The 23,666-nt window shown below is 41.7% G+C and overlaps 1 protein-coding gene across 6 annotated transcripts in view; it reads left to right on the plus strand.

The window, feature by feature from the left end:
- KIAA1210 (KIAA1210 ortholog) overlaps positions 1 to 22,156 on the plus strand; it is a 63,549-nt gene extending 41,393 nt beyond the window's left edge. For 5 of the 6 annotated variants that reach the window (XM_068152154.1, XM_068152155.1, XM_068152151.1 and 2 more), the window contains exons 5-12: positions 428 to 586; positions 1,617 to 1,682; positions 4,627 to 4,839; positions 5,902 to 6,004; positions 6,887 to 8,467; positions 9,236 to 9,387; positions 10,286 to 10,391; positions 13,945 to 22,156. In XM_068152154.1, coding sequence (XP_068008255.1) covers positions 428 to 586; positions 1,617 to 1,682; positions 4,627 to 4,839; positions 5,902 to 6,004; positions 6,887 to 8,467; positions 9,236 to 9,387; positions 10,286 to 10,391; positions 13,945 to 14,117 — 2,553 coding nt within the window. In that variant the 3' untranslated portion in view covers positions 14,118 to 22,156. The remainder of the gene's footprint in view (positions 1 to 427; positions 587 to 1,616; positions 1,683 to 4,626; positions 4,840 to 5,901; positions 6,005 to 6,886; positions 8,468 to 9,235; positions 9,388 to 10,285; positions 10,392 to 13,944) is intronic. The other variant, XM_068152156.1, reaches the window with a different exon arrangement.
- Positions 22,157 to 23,666: the final 1,510 nt, after the last annotated feature.

Below are 23,666 nucleotides of genomic sequence, written 5' to 3' on the forward strand. Positions count from 1 at the left end.
TTGTGATGTTCCAGTTGGAACTGCTGACCGACAATACTTCGTGTGACTTTTGGGGACATCCAGATATACGTCATTATTTAAAGAATACTTAAATCTAGACATTATTAAGTTTTAAATTTAAACTGAATTAAACTTCTAGAAATTTCCTTGAATGGTATCATTTCTGTCTGTGATAACTGACTGAAGAAAACCGGGTTTGATTTTAATTTTGTACCGAACCCATTTCTAATGATGGGTCCTTGATGAATGTAACTAAGTGACATTTTCTTTGTGGCTAATGTCTGTAGCTGGGCTGCTTTTTCAGGTATTTCTGTTAAGTAAAATAATCTGCATGCCTAATGGGAGCAACTGGGGTAAAAGTATCCCAAATGCCCCCTCTAAATAATGTATTTGGGAGTCTAAATTCTAAATAAATTTTCAACCACAGCTTCAGCTGCAGCAGAACATCAGGCTTGGATCACCTCCTCTTGTTATAACTGGAAAGAAACTGGAAGATGCAGGTGCAGTTTCTGAAGATGATGGTTTACCTAGAAGCCCTCCTGAAATTTCAACCCTTCATGAAGTTCTGACAGATTCACCAAGCAAGGTATAATTGTTATGTCACTTCGGTGACCACCTGTACTGAAAAGATAAAATCTGCTTGGACAAGGGGAAGACATTCTTGCTTGCTTTTGGTAAATCTGATGGTGCAGATCAGTCAAAACTAGAACAAATCACCTAGGTGGATTATGGACTTGACACTGTGAGTAGTACAAATACCCCTCCAGAGCACAGTTTCATATGCTTTCATGCAGACCAGTGCTGGGGAAGTTCTGATCTCTGTCATTAGGGAAAGAGAAGAGAAATTCAGTTGATGTGACAACTCTCAGTGCCTTTGGGCAAGGCAGTCTCCCCTGGCAGACCTATATGTCAGAAAGCATAAGAAGTTAATTATTCACAGGTGACTGTTGCGTTACTGTGACTGTTACACTCCCAGTCTGAGAACGAGCTCAGATGCTCACACTGCACACATGAATTTACTGTTCTAGCTTCAAAGGACTGAAAGTTTCCTGCACCTGTGAAAGGAGAAGATACTTAGAGTGTTTTAAAGCTATCAAGGAAAACCAAAATTATGGGAACTGCAAGAGAACCTTAAACAATTACTGGTTTTGGAATAAAACAGTTCAAAGTTTGGAATAGCACTGTGTTAGCTGAATTGACAGGAAGTGGCAATCCTATGAATCTGAGGAGAGCAGGTCCTAATGTAAATCAGAGGGAATTTGGGTTATCTTCTTTCTTAGGAATTGCCTTCTCACAGCTGAGGTATGATTTTGCACTTGGGTAAGCATATGAGCATTTGTACATTTGAAGATCCTAAAACAGTCAGAACAACTTTATGAAATATATTGCCTCATGTGGTCAACCTTGAGAGCCTATCTCATAGCAGGATAAATGTCCCCTACTTTATGTTTGACTCCCAGTGAGCAAATGAAACCTACTCTGTGAGGCAGAGACTCACTGACCCTTCCTGTACCTTTCCTTTTGTGTTTTCTCATAATTAGCACTGGAAATCTAGTCCCATAAAATTCAATGTGATACTTCCCTTGACTTACCCTCTTCCTTGTTTTATCCCACAGTCCTCCAACCCTGTTCAGCGTCATAGCTCTTTGAGTTTAGGCGGGACAGACAGTGAAGATGAACAGGTAAATAGCTGCTTTTCCTGCTAATAAACATTCCTGAGACAGCATGTGTAGTGTCTGTATGGAGCCAGTACAATAATACTATATTATATTTTTTTTTAATTAAAAAAACAAATAAAAATCTGTTCTGGGTGCAGTGTATCCTAGCAAACAATTCATAAACAGAGTGATGCAAATGGTACTGCAGATGTACCTCTCACTATGTTTTGAATATGAACCAAATTAAAAGAGGCAGAAATCTATTAGTAAGTTCTTACTGTGAACAGCATAGTCCACTCTGTGACACAGTATGAATCTGTAAAGTTGTACCAGAGAAAACTGGACAAGGCAAAGCACTTCAATTCCACTTCCTTGTTCTAGGACCCTAATACTCAACAGCAGTAATAGCTTAGTAATACTTGCCCATCAGCAGTGACTTGAGACCAATGCCCTGCATCTCCTTTGTCATGGGGAAGTAACTGCAGGACCAACTCATTCAGGTATTCCACAGTTAAAGGTTTGTGTCAGTTTGCAGTTTTACTCAGATAATAAATCAGATTCAACAGACTCTGCTGTCAAACCACATAGTCTATTCCTAGACCAGCTTGGAAAATTTTACAGAGGTCATATTTTTGGAGAGGAGCCTAGGGGACCTTCACCTTGATTGTCCTTGCTGCTTGAAGCTGAATTCCTGCCCATCTCATGCTTTCAAGACAGTCTTGCAAGCTTTGCTTATGTTGATTTTCTCCAGTGATAATATAATGTCTGAAAGGCCAGTCAGACCACAGATAGGGGTCTTCAAATGCCAATGACAAAAGCACCCACCACTTCAACAAAGTGGATTCTGTTTGTGGGATAGCCCTTGCTATTGTATAAGCACAGTAATCTGTCATTTAACTGAGGAGGGGAATATTTATGGGTCCAAACAGCTACAGGCCATTTGGCCCAAGCTTTGCAGCCCTTTGTGCAGAATCCTGATTTGAGAAGCTCGACAGAGAAAACACAATTTAACCTTCTGTGAAACTGATAATAGACCACAAGTAAAGGGGAGGTATCAGGTTGCCTGGAAGATGAAGAGGGCCTTAAGCAGTCGAGACAGCATCTTGAGAGTCAGTGTTACCCACTGCTAAGGACATCTTCCCTTTCACTCTCTTTTCGGCCAGCCTTTGAGAAGGGGAAGAGCAACCTTTGGGCAAGACTGGCTCAACTTTCCTGTCCCTGGTTGAGATCAGACACTCTCCTGCTCAGTCATTCCTAGATCTTTTGCATTAGAGAAAGATACAGCAATGTCTCCCCCTTGTAGCAGACTAGTAGTCACACAACTTGAGAAGCCTAAGGGATCTAGGTGACTTGGATTGTCATTATTTTAAATGACTTTTTATACATATTTTATCCTTACTTCAATGTACATGTTATTAATGCACGTTTTTTATTCTTACTACAATGCTTCATTTTGTAAGCCAGCATACTGTTTTCTTCATACCATGCAAAACATCCTTTTCTATCCAGTTCTGAAGTCTTTGAGCTCTTCTGGTCTTACAGAACAGAAAGACAAGGACAGGAGACATTTTTTTCTCTCTTCTGTTTGGCAGAGAATTCCCCATGTAAAGGCTCTTCCTTTTTCTCCCCAGCTCACTAGGAACCTGGGTAGCTTCTCTACAATATCATGTGCCTTTACTCAAGTATTTTTCTTAGTCACCAGTTTGGCTTAGCAGCAACCTTGCCAGTATATTTATTTAAAATTAACCCCCCCAACTTTTCCTAAGTATTTTTTCTTCAGTAGCATTTGAAAGTTAAACTGAATAACCTCATCCCCAAGATGAGGACATTTGTAAAAGGCACCAAGAAATCTACACCAATTATTCCATTTAACCATGCTGTATGTTTAATAAAGGAAAAGGAGGATGTGATTGTGCTGCAGATGATAGTTACTTCATTTCTTTGTCCTGTGTTGCATCACTGGGTTTTCCAAGAGCTTCATGCCGCTTTCACCACTGTGTGGTGTACCACTCATGTACCTCCCATCACTCAGTGCCTTCCTCATTTATTAGGTACCCACTTTCTGACTAAAGCTAAAAGTGAGGCTGTTGCCCAGCAAGTGACTTTGTCAGCATATGTTTTAAAATTCTGTGTTATATCCTAAGCTTAAACAAAACTAAAATCTGAATGCCAAGCGCAGTGAAATGGCTGTGTTTAACCTGGTTTTGTGACCAAAGCCAAAACAGCAGGTGTCTTATACTGAATGAAACTTGTTTGGCATATCTGAAACTTTGCAAATGCTCCAGAAAGTCTGGTCTGTATTTCCAGTCAGTAACAAATCCAATCAACCTGCATGTTTAAGGGATTCTCTGCAAACACTTCTGCAAACCCTTTATTTTGATAGCATAATCAAAGGTTACTGCTATTCAGTTCCCCTCACTGGTCTTGCTGCAAGGGTGAGATCCACATCACTGTCTGCAAGATGGTTCTGGGGTACTTGTTGGAGAAGCATTTGGTTTTCCTGGGAGAGTAGATATTAAAAGAGAAAAATTACAATGGTAACTTCCTTACAAGCAGAAACAATGAGAAGCAAGTGTCCATGCTCCTCCTGTGGCTTGTTAATAACATTCCTGCAATGGATGACATTATTGGGATGAAAAGGCAGCTAAAAAGTTTCACCAGTGTCTCCTGCTGGTGCATACTTATATTGCAAATGTTTTCTTTGCTAAGAATTGGAAAGAGGACAAGCTGAGGCTCTTGCCATGTGAGAAAGACAGGTATTTCTCACTTTTGTGTTACATACAACTGTACACACAGAACTGAGGAATCTCTATACAGAGATGACATTAGGCATGCCTTTGAAGTGAGAATTCATGTCCAAAACTACAGCCATTACAGGCTTCTAAAATGGAATGAGCTCGCAAAGCAATTGTTTTGGAGACGTAGGGAAGCCAAACAAAACATATAGTGATGTGTTTGTGTTTTACAGATACCTTCTGGAGCTTCTTCCAGGCCCATCAGTCCTTCATCATCTGCCACTGCAGGGGCCCACAGCTCACGAGGCAGCAGCTTCCTTCCCGTTGACTTCACCATCCCTGCCAGTCCCCTTGGCTGCCTGGACACTTCAGCAGCCAGGCACAGGATTGCCATTAACCCCCGCAGACAGAAAGGCTTCACCAACAAGAATCAGCAAACCCCCCAGGTAAGTGTTTTCTGGGAAAGAGTCACTGTACACAGGGAAATGGATGTGATCTTTTGATTGTTTTAAATATTTTGGGGTTTTTTCTTTGCCTGTCCATACTCCTTTACTTTTCTTGTTCTTCCATTGGAAGTAGGGAAACAACCTATTTTCCACCAACCAAAAGAGACTCAGAAATCTTCAATCATGGCAGCTGAAGAAAAGTGCAACTTTGGGCTTTATTTAGCCAAAAATGTTGTGGATTACACTTCATTTGTAAAATCATTCCTGTTGTTTGAACAGTTAGTTTTCAGTTTTAAAGAAGCCCAAGTCCACTTCTACAAACAATTTCAGATTGGCTTTAACTTCTTTGTATGTCAAAGGGAAGACTGAAGGTCTTTGGAAAGAAATACAGCTCTGTGGTGGTGGTGGGGAATCAGGATGAGATTCTTCTCATCTTATTTTCTGTGGAGGCAAAATTCACCAGATAAAATTGTTGAGCTGGAGTGTCACAGAAATAGAGAACAATGCTTCTCGACTGTGTGCCCTCCTCTCTGTCAGAGAATCAGGCATGAAAATATATCGTGGAGTTAGAATTGCCCTGCCCTGAGAAAAGGGAGCCAGGTGTGAGAGATTCAATATGAGTGTCATACAGAGTGAGGTTTTCTTGGATACTTTGGCTCTACAGAGTCTTTACTGGAGTTTTTGTGTGCTGCAGCTGGTAAAACTACAGTGCTGAAGGAGAAAAGCTAATTGTGGAGTGTCAGTTGGGATACTAGAAGTGTCTCTGGCTTGGTCTCTTCTATGCCACCAGGCAGCTTGTGTGATGTCTGAAAAACATCCTTCTTCACTCAAAATTTGTGAATCACAGAATGTTTCAGATTCCAGAGAGACCAATGGGCTGCCTTTGACTTTTTCAACTTGAATGATTTGTAGGTTCTTAACTGGAGCATTACCCACAGGGTTGATAAATTACAGGATGTGGGGTTTGTATCTATATTTTGAAGATTCATGAACATGCATATGTAAAAAATACAATCTTTGTGCATTATTCTTTAATCATACGATCTTACTGCACCTCATTAGGTGGAACAGCTGGAAAATGAAACATGTCTTCCTGCAACTCCAGAAAAGAAGGGAAAATCAACAGAACTACTTGGCAGTGGCCAGCATAAAAGTGATAGGGAAGGTAACAAAGACTTTTGTATTGCTAGTTTGGGTGCTTGAACTCTTCTCCATAAGGCCCACAGGACCTATGCTACACTATTGGCTACATCTCATTGACTGGGCATCTGAGTTCCTTGAACCTCAGAAAACCTTAACCTCAACATTGTATCTGCTATGTGTGTGAGGTGACTTTAATTGGCTTGTGTTTACTGGGTCTTCCTTTGCCACCTCCCCCTTTATAATTTGAATAATAGCTAATGGCAGTGGTAACACAATTGAAATTGTAAATTGTAAAAACAAATCCAGTTTCTCCAAAACAGCATCAAAGGCTTTTCTCCTTAACACTACATTAAAAATGCACTGGCTGGAGGTAGTGCTATAGTGCAGTGCTAATGTTGTCACCGTCTTGTCAGGACAGGCTCAGGATGTGATGCTGTCATGCATCAGTCCTTCTGGAGCTGCAGGAGGAAGATGCTGAGATGTTCTACTTAAATACAGAAAATCCTCCAGATAATTCTGTACAGCATTTCTAGGCATAAATAAATGTGTAAGGAACTCTGGCTAGTAGTCTCACAACTAGAAAAGGACTAAACAGCAGCTAAAGAAGAAATGAAATGAAAGAACTAAATAGCACAGAAAATAAATAGCAACTGATTTGGTACACCTCAGGCAGACAACTTTCAGTCATTCCTGAGATTAGATATGATCAGACTGAAAACTTAATTAGTCTTCTCACTTGGGCAGCCCATTTCTAAATATGCTTTTAACAGCCTTTATCACACAATGGTGTCTAGACTTAGGGAAGTTATGCTAAATGGCTGTATTATCAGGAATGAATTACTGATGCAAATGGTGCTTGAATTGTAACCTTTAAGTGCACATTCTTCTCCTCTGTTTAATACAGGATTATCAGCCCAGGTGGGATATTGTACAAAGGGAGGCAGTGTAAAAGGTCCCAGTGGCACTGCCTGTGACTCTCATGATTCTGCATTTGTGGCAGAAGACTCTTGTGCTTTGCTGCAAGAGAAAATGTGCCTTCCAGACGTGGACCATCACTTCAAAGCAGCTGCACACCTTCTGAGACCTGAGCCTTCTCCAGTGAACTTGGAGGAACACCACAGTGCAAAAGTGTCATACTGTTCAGATGGGATTGCTGAGGAATTGAAATTACATCAGCAAAATTCCAGTACTGAAGTATCTGCATTTCCCAATGTGCAGCAAATTGAAGGAGAAGCTGTTGTGTTTCCAGACATACTAGCAGCTGACTTGTTTAGCAAAGGTGTGGAAACAGAAGGTACAGACAGATTGACAGATGTTACAGAAAGGTCCTTAGTAAATTCTGTGGTCCTAAACATCAAAGACCAGGAAAAGGAGAATCCACTGTTTATCAGCAAAGTAGAAGCCTGCTTAGGTACTACTGACAGTCCTTCCAGCCATGCTAGACCAGATACTCCACCAAGAACTTCTCAGGTTGCGGTAGCTGATTCAGAGTCTTCTTCTGACATCCAGACAGTGACTGTTTTGAAGCCTGAAAACAGTTCAGTAACAAGAAATGACAAAGAAACTTGTGAAATAATAGAATTTCAGTCACCCAAAGGCAATCCAGAAATAAAAAAGGACACTGATACCTCTGTCTCAGGAGCAAGTTCCGTGCTACCTCCCAGTAAATTGGAAGTATGTTTTAAAGCAGAAACTGTTTCTGTGTCAAAAGGCAACCAAAGCAGTCCACAGGCCAGCACATCATATGCTTCTGAAAAACTTTCCATTGGATGTCTTGCCTCTTCAAGTTTGACTGGCTTGAAGAGTAATATCTCTTCTGATGAGGACAGTAAGGATTCCCTGATAAGCAATGCACCTTCTCACAGAAAAACTGTGGAAGGCAGTGGATCTTTAGATGAAAATGTACAAAGTCCACTGAAGACTGCTTCTGCTAAACCAGTCAGATTTACCATTGCACCAGCATGGCAAAGATCTCTCTCAGGGGGTTCAAATTCAAAGGAAGATTCCTACAACAGAAGTTCCCCAACATCCCCTATAAGACCAGACTTGTTTGAAGGTATGACCAAAGAACACACACGTTTTGATGCAGTCATCCAAGAGTCAGCAAAGACCACTTCAGATAGACTTGATCGAGATTGTAAGGGCAGTGATTTGCATTTGAATTCTTTTACAGAGTGGGCTGGCCATGAAGCACAAAATGTTGAAAACCCGTTTGGGGTCAGACTGAGGAGAACATCTTCTTTACTCAAATACCAGAATGAAAGTCGTGCTGAGTCTCCAAAGCTGATCCCCTCAGCTGTTTCCACTGCTACTTCTGCTTCAGTCAAGGAGGATTGGAAATTGGTGGGCACTGGGAAGCCGCCTCCAGGCCTTCCTGTCAGCACAAAATCATTTGTTAAACAACCAGATCTCCCAGAAGACAAAAATGCTCAGAAAACAAGATCAGAAGAAGTGACAAAGAAGCAAAGTTGTCATAAACCTTCAGGTATTTATGCTCTATTTTTGTCCAAACATTGTGGAAAACAGTGATTGTATAAGAACATTGGCAGAGTGGCAAACAAAAGATAAAAATCCTCTTGCTGAGGACTAAATTCAGCCTTGTGTCGTCAGCTCCATAATTTAATTGGCTTGATGATTTGGCAAGTGAAAAGAATTCTTGGCTTATCTTAATGAGGGGTGTGTTCCAGCAAGAATAATGAATAGAGAACAACAGAGTGATAGCTTAAGGGCTCTGTACCATTTCTGGTATGACCTACTTGTTCATATAGTTGGAGTTTTGACACAGATTTTTAAAGCTTGCTGCTGTCTTGTAGCTAATTTTCCAGACTGCAGCAGGTCAAAACATAACTAGGAGTTACATTAGGTGTGATTGTTTCTTTTTCTACAATCACTTCACTTAAAATATTTAAGAAGTGAAAAGGCAGCCTGTATTTTACTGCCTACATGAAAAAGTAATGGTTACCACACTCATTTAACCTCCAGTGTAAGGATGTTGTTTCAAAGGCAAAATCCGGTTCACAGTGATCTCAGTGGGAGTTCTGCCATTGACTTAAGTGGAAGCAGAGTCAGGTGAAAAACTCCAGAATATACAGAAAAACAGTTATTTCTGAGGACCAAATCATCAGGGAAGGTAATTTTATCTCACAGTGTTCAAAGAGTATTACAGATGCTGAAGGATTTAAAACATGAAATGCTGGCTTTAGACTGACTTGACCTAAATCCCTTCTCAACTTCAAAAATGCTTCTTTTGTAGAAAAAGTCACCCCTCTGCATTTGGAAACTGCTTCCTCTGAACCAGCTTGGGTCTCCATGGCAAAACTAAAACAAAAGGGTTTCCAGGACCACCCTCTTGCCAAAGAACATAAAACTGAAGATAAAGCTTTAACCAAAGTGGATCAAGAGAAGGTAGAGTACTAAGTAATGTTTCATGGCTGTCAATCATGCACCATTACCTTCTGCAGACTGTTCAATATCTTCATGGGATGCATGCTGTGAGTGCTACACAGCGATTTTTCAGGAGTGGCCTCTAAAATGTGTTTAGGCAGACAAGAGCAAACACATACATGACTATACTGTCACAGTGGCTCATTTCAGAGCTGGACCCTCCTGTGTGATCCTTTGCACTACTCAGGTAGTGCAAAGGATCCCCTTTCCAAAACCTTTCCAAGGCTTGCCTGTTGCCCAGAAGGTATTGCTGTAGGCCAGGAGCTGCTTTGAGTTGCACTAGCTTCCTCAGTGTTAGTGACCGACAAACCACATTCACTGCTCTGCTCTGGAGTCTGTGGACTGAAAGTTTGGCTTTTCCACTGAGTCCTGCACAAGGTTCTTGTGCATCTTTCGCAATTCCTTCAATTCCTCATCTGTAAGACAGAGAGGATAACTAGCCTGCATGTGAAGTAACTGTGCATTTTACCAGCTGTCTTCCTTCATGCCTTCTCCCTCCCTTTAAGTTGTGACAGAAGAGGTTTAGATTGGGCATTAGGAAAAACTTCTTTACTGAGAGAGTGGAACAGACTGCCTGTGAAGGTGCTGGGGTCACCATCACTGGAGGTGTTCAAGAAGCATGTAGACATGGCACTTCAGGATATGGTTTAGTGGTCATGGTTATGGTTGTACTCTATGATCTTGAAGGTATTTTCCAACCTTAATGATTCTCTGATTCTACAGGACATCCCCAGCCATCCTTGTCTGGCTTTTGCTGCAGTTCTGCATTTAGGTTTAGAGGTGTTGCCAGGATGAGCTTTATGAGTGCCAGTGGCTAGCAGTTTTCTTAGTTGCATTCTTTTCTTCTCTTCTTCTCTAGCAAGAGATCTGTGCTAGTGAGAATGTGCTGAAGAAGAATATGCCTACCACTTTGAGCTCTCAGGACAAGAAAACACAAATGAGGAACAATGTGTCTGCTGCAGCAGGTATTCTCTTTCTTTACATCGGGGCTATAGTTCACGCCAGTAAGTGGTGTGGGTGGCAGGTGATAACAGCATGCTTTATGTAAGGCCTGTTCAGACTATTGTTTACATAGAGGTCAATGTATTGGCTTGCTCACTCAGCAGGAAGAGCAAATGAGGAACTTTTCTCTCCTCTGCCAGTTTATGGAATGGCATATAAACAGTATGGTGATTTATTACTGGCAAAGGTCAGTACTAAAGAATAGTGGTTGAAGTTGGAGAGTGTCCAGAAGAGAGCAGAAAAAAAGGTCAGGTCTTCTAGACCTCCAGTCAGCCAGGAAGTACTGATGGGAGTGGAGTTGTTTAGTCTAGACAAGACAGCTTAGTTTGCTGCAGGGGACAAGATGAGTATTTATGCCCTGTATGAGCTTAAAATGCATCAGAGGAGGCTTAGCTTAGACCTTATGAAATACTTTCTAACTGAGTGGTGAAGCGTGGTATAGTATAGGCTGCTTACAGAGTGTGTGCAGTTTCTATTGCTGGATATGTTTAACAGATAAATATGTATCAAGAATAATTTAGGCAGAGTCAGTTCCACCCTCAGGTTAACACAGATGCTTGATGGCCCCTCTCTTGCCCTGTTAGCTGTGATTCTCTATAAGAAAGATGCATGGGAAGAGTGTGACTCAGACATCATGACTCACATACCTCTTCCAGGGCTACTGCTGGGCTGCAGCTTATCCCTCCCTGCTTACTCAGTGTGATGCCAAAACTCAGAGACATACTCCAGCTCCATATGGATAAGGCAGCCCTACAGCTGTAAAAACATATTGTGCTAGCTGAAAGCTATTGATTTCAGATACTGCTTAAGAAGATAAGAAGTGCCCCACTGTGTCAGAGTAGTAGCTTTTCCATTCCAGACTGCTATTGCTGACACTGTCAGAAAGAGATGTTGTCTAGAGAGTGCAGGCACTTGGCCACTTTCCCCTTACAATCTACCAGCATCCAGAGTCATTGTACTGGAGATACTAGTGGGTACCTCTGCACCTGCTTCATGCAGCAGTTGTTACAGAGCTGTTCCCCAGTTTTGAATCCACACGTCCTGCAAAATAAGCTACAGGCAGATGATCAGCTGAGGGTGTGCATTAACACAGAGACTCTGATGTCAGTTGCCAGCCTAACTCTGTGTGTGTGATTAAAATACAATAGTTACAAAAATAATAATTCTGTAAGAGGCCAGCTTCATCTGAAGGTTTTCTCTGCAAACACAAACAGGCTGAGATTTTTGCTCAGATTAGAAGATCTTCCTTTGAAAGTATGGCACCAACAGGTTCAATTTCTGGTGTTTAATCATCTAAAGTTTGGAAGCCCAGCAGCCTGCAGTTGAAGTTCAGAACTCCACAAAGTAGACTGCTACTCATTTGCTAGAACATACACAACTTGTGGTTCTTGCAGCAGAATTATGGTTTTCTGCATCTCCTCTTCCCAAGAACTGGCTGGGTTTCCTGCCATCCAATGATTGTTTCCTCCCCTGCAGGGACAGCAGTTACAGGTACATGCTAGTATTCCTCCTTTTGAATATCACAGATTGTTCTGACCATTGCTGATGTTTAAGGAAAACGCTACTCCTTTGCTGCTCATAAAACCATGCCCTGTTGTTTAGGAACTGTTCAGTACTGTCAGCACATGAGTAGGAAGTTGGACATCCCAGATGTAAACACTCCTCTTCCCTGATTTGGTTCCCATTAGCACAGCCAGCAATTTATTTGGTTGAAGGTGCTGGTGGTAAAAAGGATTTAATATCCAGAGGAGTTGCTCATTTGGAGCTTGTTTTTTGGCTTATGTTAACTATTAGCAGTTTTCATGAGGTTTTTGTGCAATGGGTACATCCTGCACACCACAGCCTGAGCCAGGACAGCTCAAGGTCAGATAAGGTTGGAGAGGATTCCAAGAAATCAAATCTTTATTGAGTGTGACTGTTTTGTTGCTGCTGTGTGGCAGTTCATGTCATAACCAAAGGGAGGTTACTTAATTTGCCTCTTCTCTCTCCTGTTTTACCTTAAGCATGGTGAGGTTTGACCCCATAGCCTGTCTTTCCTCCAGTAGGTGTGAACCATCATTTTGAGTTTTGTTTTACCTTATGCTGTTGAGAGAGTGCAACAGACATTAGAGTTACTTTTGCTTAGTACAAAGAAGGAAGTGTCCTAACATGGGAAAATGAATTTCCAAATCAAAATTTCAGGAACACATTTCTACATCACCTCAGACACCTCTGTATCTAGAGCTTCAGCCTCTTTTTAATGGATAGTAGACTTTCTGCAGTATTCCTAAGTATAGCTTGCCTCCTGTAAGAACCACCAAAGACCAGAGGCCTCCTGAACAGAGATAGGGAACTTCTTTGGCATTCCTCAGGAGTGTGACCGATGGAGCTGATGAATGTTTTCCATTGATTTCAGCGCAAGCAACATCAAGCTTCTTGTTGCTTAAGTCCCCATGTGGCCTGTGTTCTTGTGCTGGAGCACAGCACTTGCCTTCCACATGCCACACACAGTCTAATCAAGTATGAGAAAAAGTTTGATTTTGCTCAGTTTGACTTACACACATAATGAAGTACTGCCTGGGTTGAAATGGATGGAGAGACCCCAATGTCAAAAGGCTTGTGAACCATGTCTTGAGAAATATGGGCTGCATCTGTTCACAGCTGCATTCTGTGAAGACCCCTTCCAGGCTGTCTGAGGATACTCATCTTGAAAATTTTCAAACAAAGTGGATAGAGGCAGCCTTTCCTAAAGAGTAACTCAAAGCCATTCAAGGAGTGTTATCTGTGTTCCTCTATCCTTTGTAAGGATGACAGGCTTGTGTTAGGCTGTATGAAGAGGAGCACCTAGCCCTACTAGAATCCTACGTTCTTGGCTTACAAGTCCAAGAACTTAAAGCATTGGTTTGATCCCTACCCAGTATTTAACAATATCACTTGGAGCAATGTTTGTGGCAGCAGTGAAGACTGAAAATAGATCTTTAAGATTTCTCAGTGCTGAAAAGCACAGACCAGTTACTTTCAACCCCACAGCAAGGCTGAGATGATCCTGCAGATACTTTGTTTCCATTTTCCTGCATACTCAGGACTCCTATTCCTAGATTTTCTTGTACTCACAGAGCAGAACGGGCCTGTGGAAACCCTTGCTCTGCACTGTCATGGAAATTAAGAGTTTGGAAAGATTAAAAAATGAGCTACCCAAGAATATGAATTATAAAGATACCCAGTGCTTGAAGAATCTTGAAGGACTTCATTTATCAGGGCTCAGACACTTGAGAAGATGATTCTTTTATGGGCACATTACTGACTAACATCTTAGTATCAATTTTTCCACTGCAGTAACTAGTCCTCACCATTGTTGTAGCTGGACCAGGCAGTGCTAGCCATATCCAGTTTAAGAGTTCCTCTGACTTGTTTTTGAGTCAGAAACATTCTGTGCTGTAAAACAATTGTATTAAAGAGAAGGAAATACTTTTGGCAGAAACTGAGCTTTTAACTTTCCAGCCTTCTGATACGTGATGGATATCTTCTTGTTGGCAGGTAAAGTTGGACCTATTGCTCAGGAAGCATCTGTGATTCCTGCTGTTGAAAAGGAAGCAAGATACTCCTCTAACCTGCCAATGACACCATGCAGCCCTGCTGAACCACCCTGGCTATCCCTGGCCAAGAAGAAAGCCAAAGCATGGAGCGAAATGCCCCAGATTGTACAATAGCAAATGACACGAGCATCCTTCTTTATATTGCCAATAGCTGCGTTAACTCCATTTAATCCCTTCTTTACTGTGAGCATCTTCTTGAAAATTAAGAGCCTTAAAACTTTTGACCAGACTGTTGTGTGTAAATACACAATGAAGAAATGCATTTCCTACTCCCAAATCCTAGGAAAACTTCCTCAGTTCGTTATATCCTTACAGATCTGACAGTGATGTTCTAAGAAGACATGCTTCAGGCTTTTAAAACATTTCCCTTACAAAGGAAGTTTTTAGAGTTTCTGCAGACTCTACAGTATTTTGAGCAGTGTGGCTTTGGCTAAGGAATTAATGTATACTATAAAATAGATATAATGATGGGCACTGACACATCATGACTCATGGGCATTGATGTCATCACACTTCTTTCTCTAATGCTCTGAGATGGGCAGCCTGGCTTTGCTGCTGACTGCTAATGGATCTGGTTTGTGATAGCTGTAAGATCTAAACAGCTTTGTGAGTGGCAGTATTCTGTTTTTTTGGGTGCTTTGAAGTCACAACACTCTGGGTCTTGAGCTTTGATTATTGATGCCTGCTGGAATGGCTCAGATCCACACACCTCTTCTCTCCCATGCACTGGAAGACCAGCACATTCTAGCATATACTCTGCTTTCGGTTACACCTTTGGAAATCTCAGATAATGTAGGCATTCTACAAAAAAAAGGGGAGTGGGGTGGGGGAGAAAAGAAAAAAAAAGCCTTTAATAATGGAAAATAGTGATTTCTTTTTTGTGAAATTACTCAGCAAAATGCCTCTCTTTAAAGAGTGTGGTGAGGATGGGAAATATTTGTTACCTAGAAGCTGGCCTTTGATTTTCAACAAATGCCACTCTACTCTCCACCTTCATCTGGATGTGTATCTGGTCAGTTGTATTCAGTGTTAGTGATGAAAGGGGCATCTGCTTTCCTCCTTGCCTCATCAGCCTTTAACCAGTAACTAAACATCAGTCTAAGAATGTGCAGCTGGGAAAGGATTACTCTCTCAGGGCCTGGCCTTGCAGTTACTTAAGCTGAGAGAAGTTTTGCTATTGAAGGAAGCAGACATATGAGAAAGAAGCTTTGTAAAATTATGTTAGTGGCTTAAGTGGCAGTGCTTAATGGTCCTTTTTAGGTTTTGTACATTGCACATTTACCTTGATTTTGTTTACAGTCAGTGCAAAGTCTGAAGGCTGCCTTGGCTGATGGGCAGTCTTCAGCTGGAAAGTTGGTTGGTATTTTTAAGGAGAATGTTGTCTGTTTGTAGGATTAACTGCAAAACAAAAAAAAATAGTTTCAGATCAGCTCAAGCAGGACTTTAATCTTCTAGTCTTGGTCTGTATTTAATATGTAGCTCTTACAATTTGCAAACAGTATTAGTTAGGAGCTAGACTGTGATTTTTGTTTTTTTATATAGGTGAAAAATTACTCACCCAAGTAGGCTCACTGAACCTATAGGCACTGTTTATTGTGTACTAACACCAGAAAGAGTAAAAATTACCCCTTGCCTTGGTAATCCATGCCTGTTACACTACTTGTTTGTCTCTATTTTAGGAAGCATATCTTCTTCTCTTACAAAGAACAGAAACATTTACATTACTTGGAGTGTAATGTAAATTAACATAGCCAGCTTTGATTGCTGAGGTTTTGTACAGCTGCCATCCCTTCACAAGCTTGCTGACCCTCTGTAAAATATGTGCATTTCTGTATTCAGCAAACTCTTCTCTTTGTAGTGTGGATTGTGATCCTTCACCCAAAGTACTGCAAGTGATACTATAATCTTCTCCCCTGTGTTTCCTTTTGATCTTAATATTGTTTCTGTCTTTTATGTGTGGTATGTATATATGTTTTTGTAATACTTGTCTTGAAGGAAGCCCTTTTGTATTCCATTCCCATATTTGTTTTATGATTGAGTGCTGTTGCCAGTGAAAATGATGTTATTCCTGAGCAAGGAATAGTGATGGATGGCCCTCATTTGTTAAGGAGAAAATAAAGAAGAAACCTTTGATCAACAGACACTCTCTGTATTGATATACTGCATAGATCTTGTTTTGAGATGATTTTGTGTCACCTAGGATTGATAGACACAGCTGGTCAGACCAATGAACTTTTCTAAATGAAGCTATTTAAAACATCACCCGAGGGCTGGTGGCTCTCCTTTTGTTCTGGAGTTACGGCTTCTTCAGTACAGGGTTGGCTTGAATGTTAGCACTTGTGGTTGCAGGAAGCCTTGTAAGTACTGGTTTGGATGTGGTTTGGTATTGCTAGCCAGCTGCTGTGAGGCAGTTTGGGGTTGCTTTCAGAAAAAGAAGAAAAACACCAGAGGCTCTTTTGATGTTATATTTGAAATCGACTTGCCTTCTGGATTTCTGAAATGAATGTTTTCAAGTTTCTCTTTGCAACCAAGAGAACAAAAATTGAAACTGAGTCATGTAATCATGAGAGCTTAGAAGATATACTGTGAAATATCAGCGATTTATTGATGCATTTGTGGAAGCTGGTAGCTATTTTGACATGACTTTGGTTTCCTCTTGTCCTAGTGTGGTTTTTAGATGGTTGATCGGTGCAAATAACTAATGTAATAAGCTCATTTTGGGTAATTACTCCTAGATACAGTCACCATCTCTGAAAATAAGCTGCCTTGAAGTGCAGAGTTCATTGCAGAATGCAACTGTGAGGCTTTATGGCTCAGGATCTTTAGCTGAGTTTGTAGAAAGCCGTCCCTGAAATGCTCTGTGCACGGTACAGGGAACTGGGGGTTTGGTGCTGCTGTGAGACAGCAGAGGGTGCTGGTGCCATCCCCAAGGAGCGCAGGAGGGTTCTCAGTGTTAGAGAAAGCACATCTCAGTACCCCTTTGTCTGTGCACTGCTATAGTGAGGAGAATGGATGCTTTCATTAAGGCAGAGGATTGTACATTATTAATGCAGAGAGGTCTGAAAGAGAGGTGCATTTCTATTTGATGGAGGTTTTGAAGTTCTAAAGTATCAAAGAAAAAACTTGGCCTTGGTGTTAACAGAAGCCCCTTCAGAATTGGTGACGAACAGGGAAAGGTAGGTTACATGTTGAATTCAGTCCTGTAATGGAGCCATGCTGGAAAATGACATGAATGTGTCCAAAAAGAGCATTGCAGTTTGGCATTTCAGTTCTTAGAACATCTGCTGCCTGGCTAGAGGTTGATCTTCATCCCAGCCCGATGTAGAATCTGGTGGTTTTACAGGGGAGATTAGAGAAACAAAAAGCTACTTGGTGTGCACCTAGCTGTGGATAGAGATTACTTTTGCTGTAGCAGTGAGCTGGTATCATCCAGCTGGGACTCTACTTGTAATTAAGTGGATTTGTGGACTGGGGGAATGAGGAAAAAGACTCTAAAATGTCCAAAGTTACGTACCTCTGCTTTAGCACAATTCCAGCAACACTTCTATTGCAAGAATCTTTGGTACACATCTCCTTAAATGGATGCAAAGAATCAATTCTAGCATTCAGATATAGCTGAGGAGCCAATACTCATTTCAAATACTATACTTGGAAGAAAAGTCTTAGAACAGTGAGGAAGGACTAACCATGTTGAAAACACTTAACACTAGCTCTTTCCATGTTAGAAAGTTTGGATAGAGAGGGCACCCCTAACTGCTATTACATTATGTCTTTTTAAGTGCTGCACTCTCAAATATTCAATGTAATTTGTTTTGAAGTATTACAATAGAAGTTTTCTGCTTAGAAAAGCTGTAATTCCTGAGTTTGTGCCACCTGTTCTGTTAAGTGCTTTTGAGATCAATACAGGAAAGATATTAGCCTGTGAAGATGTCCTTTACAATTGCTACTGGAAGATAATACATCTGAAGGATACTGGTAATGAGAGATCTGATTAGCAGCCTAATAAATAAGGCAAACATCTCTCTCTCTGTTCTAGGCTGTCCGGAACTATTGCCCCCAAAGTGTCAATATTTGTTACAAGCTCTTGTTGTTACAATCTGGCTTAGCCCTTGGTAGAGAGGTTGACTGAAACCTCTGTTTTGCATTGAAAAATGTTTTGTAGTGTCTTTTATGTAAGTAGGCAGGAGAAATAAACTGTAAACTCTGAACTTGGACCATAAAGCCATGCGTCTGCCCAGAACAGAAAGGTTGCTCATATATTTCCAGCTGGATGGATGAAGGAGCATGAGTGGATGAAGTGAGTGACTAGGGAAGAGTGACAGTTCAAACTGAGAAACAAAATACTTAGACTGGGAAGCTACAATTCAAATTACTTCCTTTTTCCTAAATCTTGTTTTTTACTCTGCCATACATCTTACTCAAATCACACACTATGGAGTGGGATGTGTCTAAGCCGAAGGAAAACTATTGCAGGTATAGGGGAAGAGTAGTTGGAAAGCTGCCCATCAGAAAATAACCAAGAGGTCTTGGTCAACAGCTGGCTGAATATGAGCCAGCAGTGTGCCCAGGTGACCAAGAAAGCCAGTGGCATCCTGGCTTCTATCAGTAATGGTGTGGCCAACAGGACCATAAAAGTGATCATCCCCTATACTCAGTACTGGTGAGGCAGCATCTCAAATACTGGGTTCAGTTTTGGACCCCTCACTACAAGAAGGACATTGAGGTGCTGGAGCCTGTCCAGAGAAGGGTAATGAAGCTGGTGAAAGGTCTAGAGAACAAATCTTAAGAGGAGTGGCTGAGGGAACTGGGGTTATTTGGCCTGGAGAAAAGGAGGCTAAGGGGAGACTTTATTGCTCTTTACAGCTACCTGAAAGGGAGACTGTAGCAAGGTGGATGTTGGTTTCTTCTTCCAAATAACAAGCAATAGCACAAGAGGAAATGGCCTCAAGTTGTGCCAGGGAAGGTTTAGTTTGGACAAGGGTTGTCAAGCATTGGAATAGGCTGCCCAAGGAAGAGGTTGGGCCACCATCTTTGGGTTTAAAAGATATATGGAGGTGGTGCTTTGGGGCATGGTTTACTTGGCAGTGCTGTCATAATGTTTGGACTTGATGATCTTAAAGGTATTTTCCCACCTAAATGATTCTATGATTCTAAAGGGGCCTTTAAGTAGCAAAGCTTCTTCATGAATCTCTTATCTTTGTGCATGAGAAAGCAGAACTTTGTATGTTCTTGTAAACAGAAATACATCAGAGATGCCCACTGCCATCCACAGCTTTTTTTTCTTTCATTTGATACATTCCATACATTTCCACTTTGCCTAGGCCAGGAGAGGCAATGCTTTGTTACCAGACCTTATTTCTTATTCTGAACCACATTGGGCAGGTGAGCACCTCGACTGGACTGCAAATCAAAGCTTGTTTGGACCTACTGCTCATGTTTACAGCACTTTTAAGTGGAACTGCTCTATGATCTGTACATTAAAAATGCAGATTCTCAGAAGTGAGCTAAGCCAAAGTTTAGCAGCTTACTCTGACTTTAGGGACAGATTATTTGCAATGGAAAATGTGAGATACTATTATTATTCTTATTGTGCTAGGAGAGATTTAAAAATAAGCTATTTTAGTAGCTGTTTTGTTTTTGGAGGCAGTTAAGAGAGGAAAAATCCAGTGAGAGATTATCTAAACAGGATTATTTGCTGTCAGTTTGTAGACTGATCTCTAAGCCAAGTTAGTCACTAAAGAAATGAGTATGAAAATGGCTGAGATGTAGAATATTTCATTGATAAACTTTTGTATCATGTAGAAATGAAAAGGCAGCAAGGATAGGATAGGATAGGATAGGATAGGATAGGATAGGATAGGATAGGATAGGATAGGATAGGATAGGATAGGATAGGATAGGATAGACCAGACCAGGTTGGAAGAAACCTTCCAGATCATCATGTCCAACCCATCCAACACTATCTAATCAACTAAACCATGGCACCAAGCTCCCCATCAAGTCTCCTCCTAAACACCTCCTAAACACCAGTGATGGTGACTCCATCACCTCCCTGGGCAGCCCATTCCAATGGGCAGTCACTCTCTCTATGAAGAATTTCTTCCTAACATCCATCCTAATGGAATGAAGCTGGAGGTGGGGAGATTCAGGCTAGATGTGAGGAGGAAGTTCTTCACCATGAGAGTGGTGAAGACCTGGAATGGGTTGTCCAGGGAGGTGGTTGAGGCCCCATCCCTGGAGGTGTTTAAGACCAGGCTGGACAAGGCTCTGGCCAGCCTGGTCCAGTGTGAGGTGTCCCTGCCCATGACAGGAGAGTTGGAACTAGATGATCCTTGTGGTCTCTTCCAACCCTGACTGGTACTATGATACTATGATCCAGTCTAAACCTCCCCTGGCACAGCTTGAGACTGTGTCAGGGACTGATTGGCACAAATAACCTAAATGGAAAAGGTTGCTTGATACCTGGAACTCTCATTTCAGCCTTTCTTCTATCTGTCTCAGAACAGTTCTGTTAAAACCCCCCATGATTTTTCTCTCTAAACAATCTTACTTTTAGTTTGTGTGATCAAACCGCTTTTTACTTATCCTGATTTGTACTCAGCCATATGCTACAGGACTGATGAAAAGCTGATGAATCCTATCAATACTGGCACCACTGCCTTACCTGCTTTGTTACGCTAATGCTTCATTACATTTTCCTTGTTACACCATTCTGGCTCTAGATTACTTTTTATTTGCAAGTATTTTTCCAACACAGAAGGGTGAGGCTGACTGCATTAAAATCAGAAGCTTTCCACATTGCTCAGGCATATGTTTCTGTGGCATTGAGATAACGTCTTCCAAGTTCCATGGCATCTGCTGCACATTGTAGCAGCTGCAGCAATGTATGGGAAAAGGTTGAAGTCCTGGGGCAGTGTTGTGTTTCCATAGTGTTTAAATTGCATGCTGCAGCCTTCACTAATGATGTCATCGTCACTGTTGAGAGCTAATAAAGCAGGAGGAGATGTTTTTGGCTGGCTCCTGGCAAGCACATTGTTCCTGTTGTGCTAAATACCTACGTCACTGGTGACGGGGGTAAATTGAGTAAAGTGACAGTCACAGAGAAGCAATGGAGGGTGGATACGTCCCCCAAAGGTGCAGTATTTTACTGGTTGTGCATGTGGGATGAAATAACTTCATTGGACTTGGTGAACTGAGAAAGTTTTAATCATAAAGGGGTACAATCAAGTGACTTTTCTGTGACAGCTAAGCATGCAAATTAGGATTTATCCAGATTAAACTAGAGCTCTGTTTTAAACACGAGAGATATTTACTCGGTTTCCATCCTGAATCATCTGTATTTCAAAGAGGAGGAATAAATCTCTGGTTTAGTGAAACATTTCATTGGTAAAGAGAGTTCTACCCAAAGATGAGTAACCTGATCTGTGCTTGCATGAAAGGAAATCAGAACAGAGCCTCATTTTATGTGTTTGAGTTGTTTTTTCCACCCATTTTGACAAGACAATTTATTACATAAGCATTCTTAGTGTTATTATCCTTAGAAAACTATCTCTGTATTTTATGTTGTTTATAAAACAAGAACTTTGGCTGTGAGAAGTACTGCATATTGTGGTAGAAAAAAAATGGCTGGGAATATGTACATTGCTTGTGAGCTGGTAGAAGTATCAACATCACTTTCTACTTGATATTTATGTAATAGTTTCAGAGTGTGACTTACTAAAGGCCAAATTCTGCAGTACTGCCATACAGCAGAAGAATTGTTGGTGCAGCTTCAGCATGGGGACTCTGATGAGTGAGCTGCTGCCGGTTATTGTCAGATGTGATCTCTGGTGTATTTTGTAGTATGTTTAATGTATGTACTTCAGTGGGTTTGTCACAGCACAGGTGGCCTTGTGACTGCATGCCACTGATTTGCCCCGATATGTTCAGTTCACATGTAGCAACAAACTCACCTGCAGCTTCACCGAAGTCACTGCAGTGGACTGGAATAGGAATGTAATTTGTTGATGCTGGTTTGTATCTTATTCCATCCTGTTCCTATGGCTTTCTCCTTTGACGGCAGTGGCTGAGACGTTAAATTATACAGATGTACTGCCATGAGCAATTAATTCATTAATTAAACTTAAGGTGTGCCAGAGCCTGTTCTCCCTGCTTCTCCTTCTCTGCCCTGGCCAGCAGTGCTGAAACCCATCTGGGGTGCGATGGGATGAGACAGGGGTTGGCCCATCCAGCCCTGTGCTGGGGGCTGCTGTGGATACCATTCTCCTGGCCTGAGCCAGCCTTGAGCTCAGCTTCTGCAGGAGGGTGGCAGTGGCTATGCTGACTGGGTGCCGCTCCTGTTCTCCCCAGCCAGGATCAGTGGCTCAGCTCCCTGCAGGCACTCTGCAGGCGGCTGCCGTCTCGCAGGCGCAGAGCCTTGACATTTATTTACTCTCCCCTGCTGTTTCCCTTGCTCTGCTGATGTAACCAAGGCCATTGCATAATAACCTGGTCTTCAAAATGAATTTCTTGTAGCTTTTACCATGTGAAAGAAGTTGAGCCAGCAGTGCTGGTGGTGTCCGGAGCCAGAGCTGTTGGAACATCTCATTTTTTTGCCTTGGACGGGCAGGTTGTCAGACTTCTCTCTCTGTTTAATAATGGGAATTTCAGAAGTGTACACACACACTTTTGTACTGACTGAGCAGATAAAACTGACAATTTTCCAGGCAGAACTGATACTTTTGCCAGACTTTTGCATTTGTTTTTATTAGCACTGTGGGCCTATAACCACAGTACTGCAGCAAAGATTTTTTTCTTTTAGGGTGTGACTTAAATAACAGCAGACTTTATGCAGTTTTCTGAAGACATATGAAATAACAGGAGTTTCAGTGCTAAGTGGCACTTTGGGCTTGCTTTCAGATCTCAGGAACAGCTCTGTCAGTCAGGAACAAATCTACTAAAGCCAATGGAATTAATTCAGTCTAAATAAGATTAAAAGGGGGCCTTTTTGTTCCTGCATTGCTCAGAAGTAAATCTCAGTAAATACTTGGGGTCAAGTCTCCTCCTAGCTTTGCCAGAACTATGCTGAAATTAGGAAGTGGTTTGATTGTCTAGAGCTTGACAGTGGTGGAGATAGGGTTGAGTGTCTGTGGGTGAGAGTCAAGGGGAAGGCCAACAAGGCAGACGTCATGGTGGGTGTCAGTTATAGACCACCCAACCAAATGGGTGATCAGGCCCAGTCAGCACGTGTTCATGAAACGCAGGTCCTGCTCAACTAACTTGATCTGCTTCTGTGCCAAGGTCACCTGCTTAGCGGATGAGGGAGAGACTGTGGATGTTGTCTACACAGACTTTAGTAAAGCTTTTGACACTCTTTCCCACAGCATCCTACTGGAAAAACTACTGAGGTGCTAGAGAGTGTCCCTGTGCCAAGGGTCTGAGCTGGGCTGGCCACTAGATGATTGACAGACACTTTGTATGAACTGCAGGTTTCATCAGTGGCAGTTCAGTAGAGGCACTGAAAGGGAAACCATCATTTCACATTGGTCAAAGTTAAACATCCACAAGTCCTGCAGGGGCCCGCACGTCTCACAAAGCCTTGTCTCACAAGAGCAAAAAAGATGCTGGACAAGCATCTACAAAAAGCCAGTCCCTTCCCAAAGGAGAAGAGAGAGGGAATAAAGG

The sequence above is a fragment of the Melanerpes formicivorus genome, unplaced genomic scaffold (assembly GCF_026170545.1).
Source record: "Melanerpes formicivorus ecotype bairdi unplaced genomic scaffold, bMelFor1.0.p_v2 SCAF_22, whole genome shotgun sequence".
Taxonomy (NCBI): domain Eukaryota; kingdom Metazoa; phylum Chordata; class Aves; order Piciformes; family Picidae; genus Melanerpes; species Melanerpes formicivorus.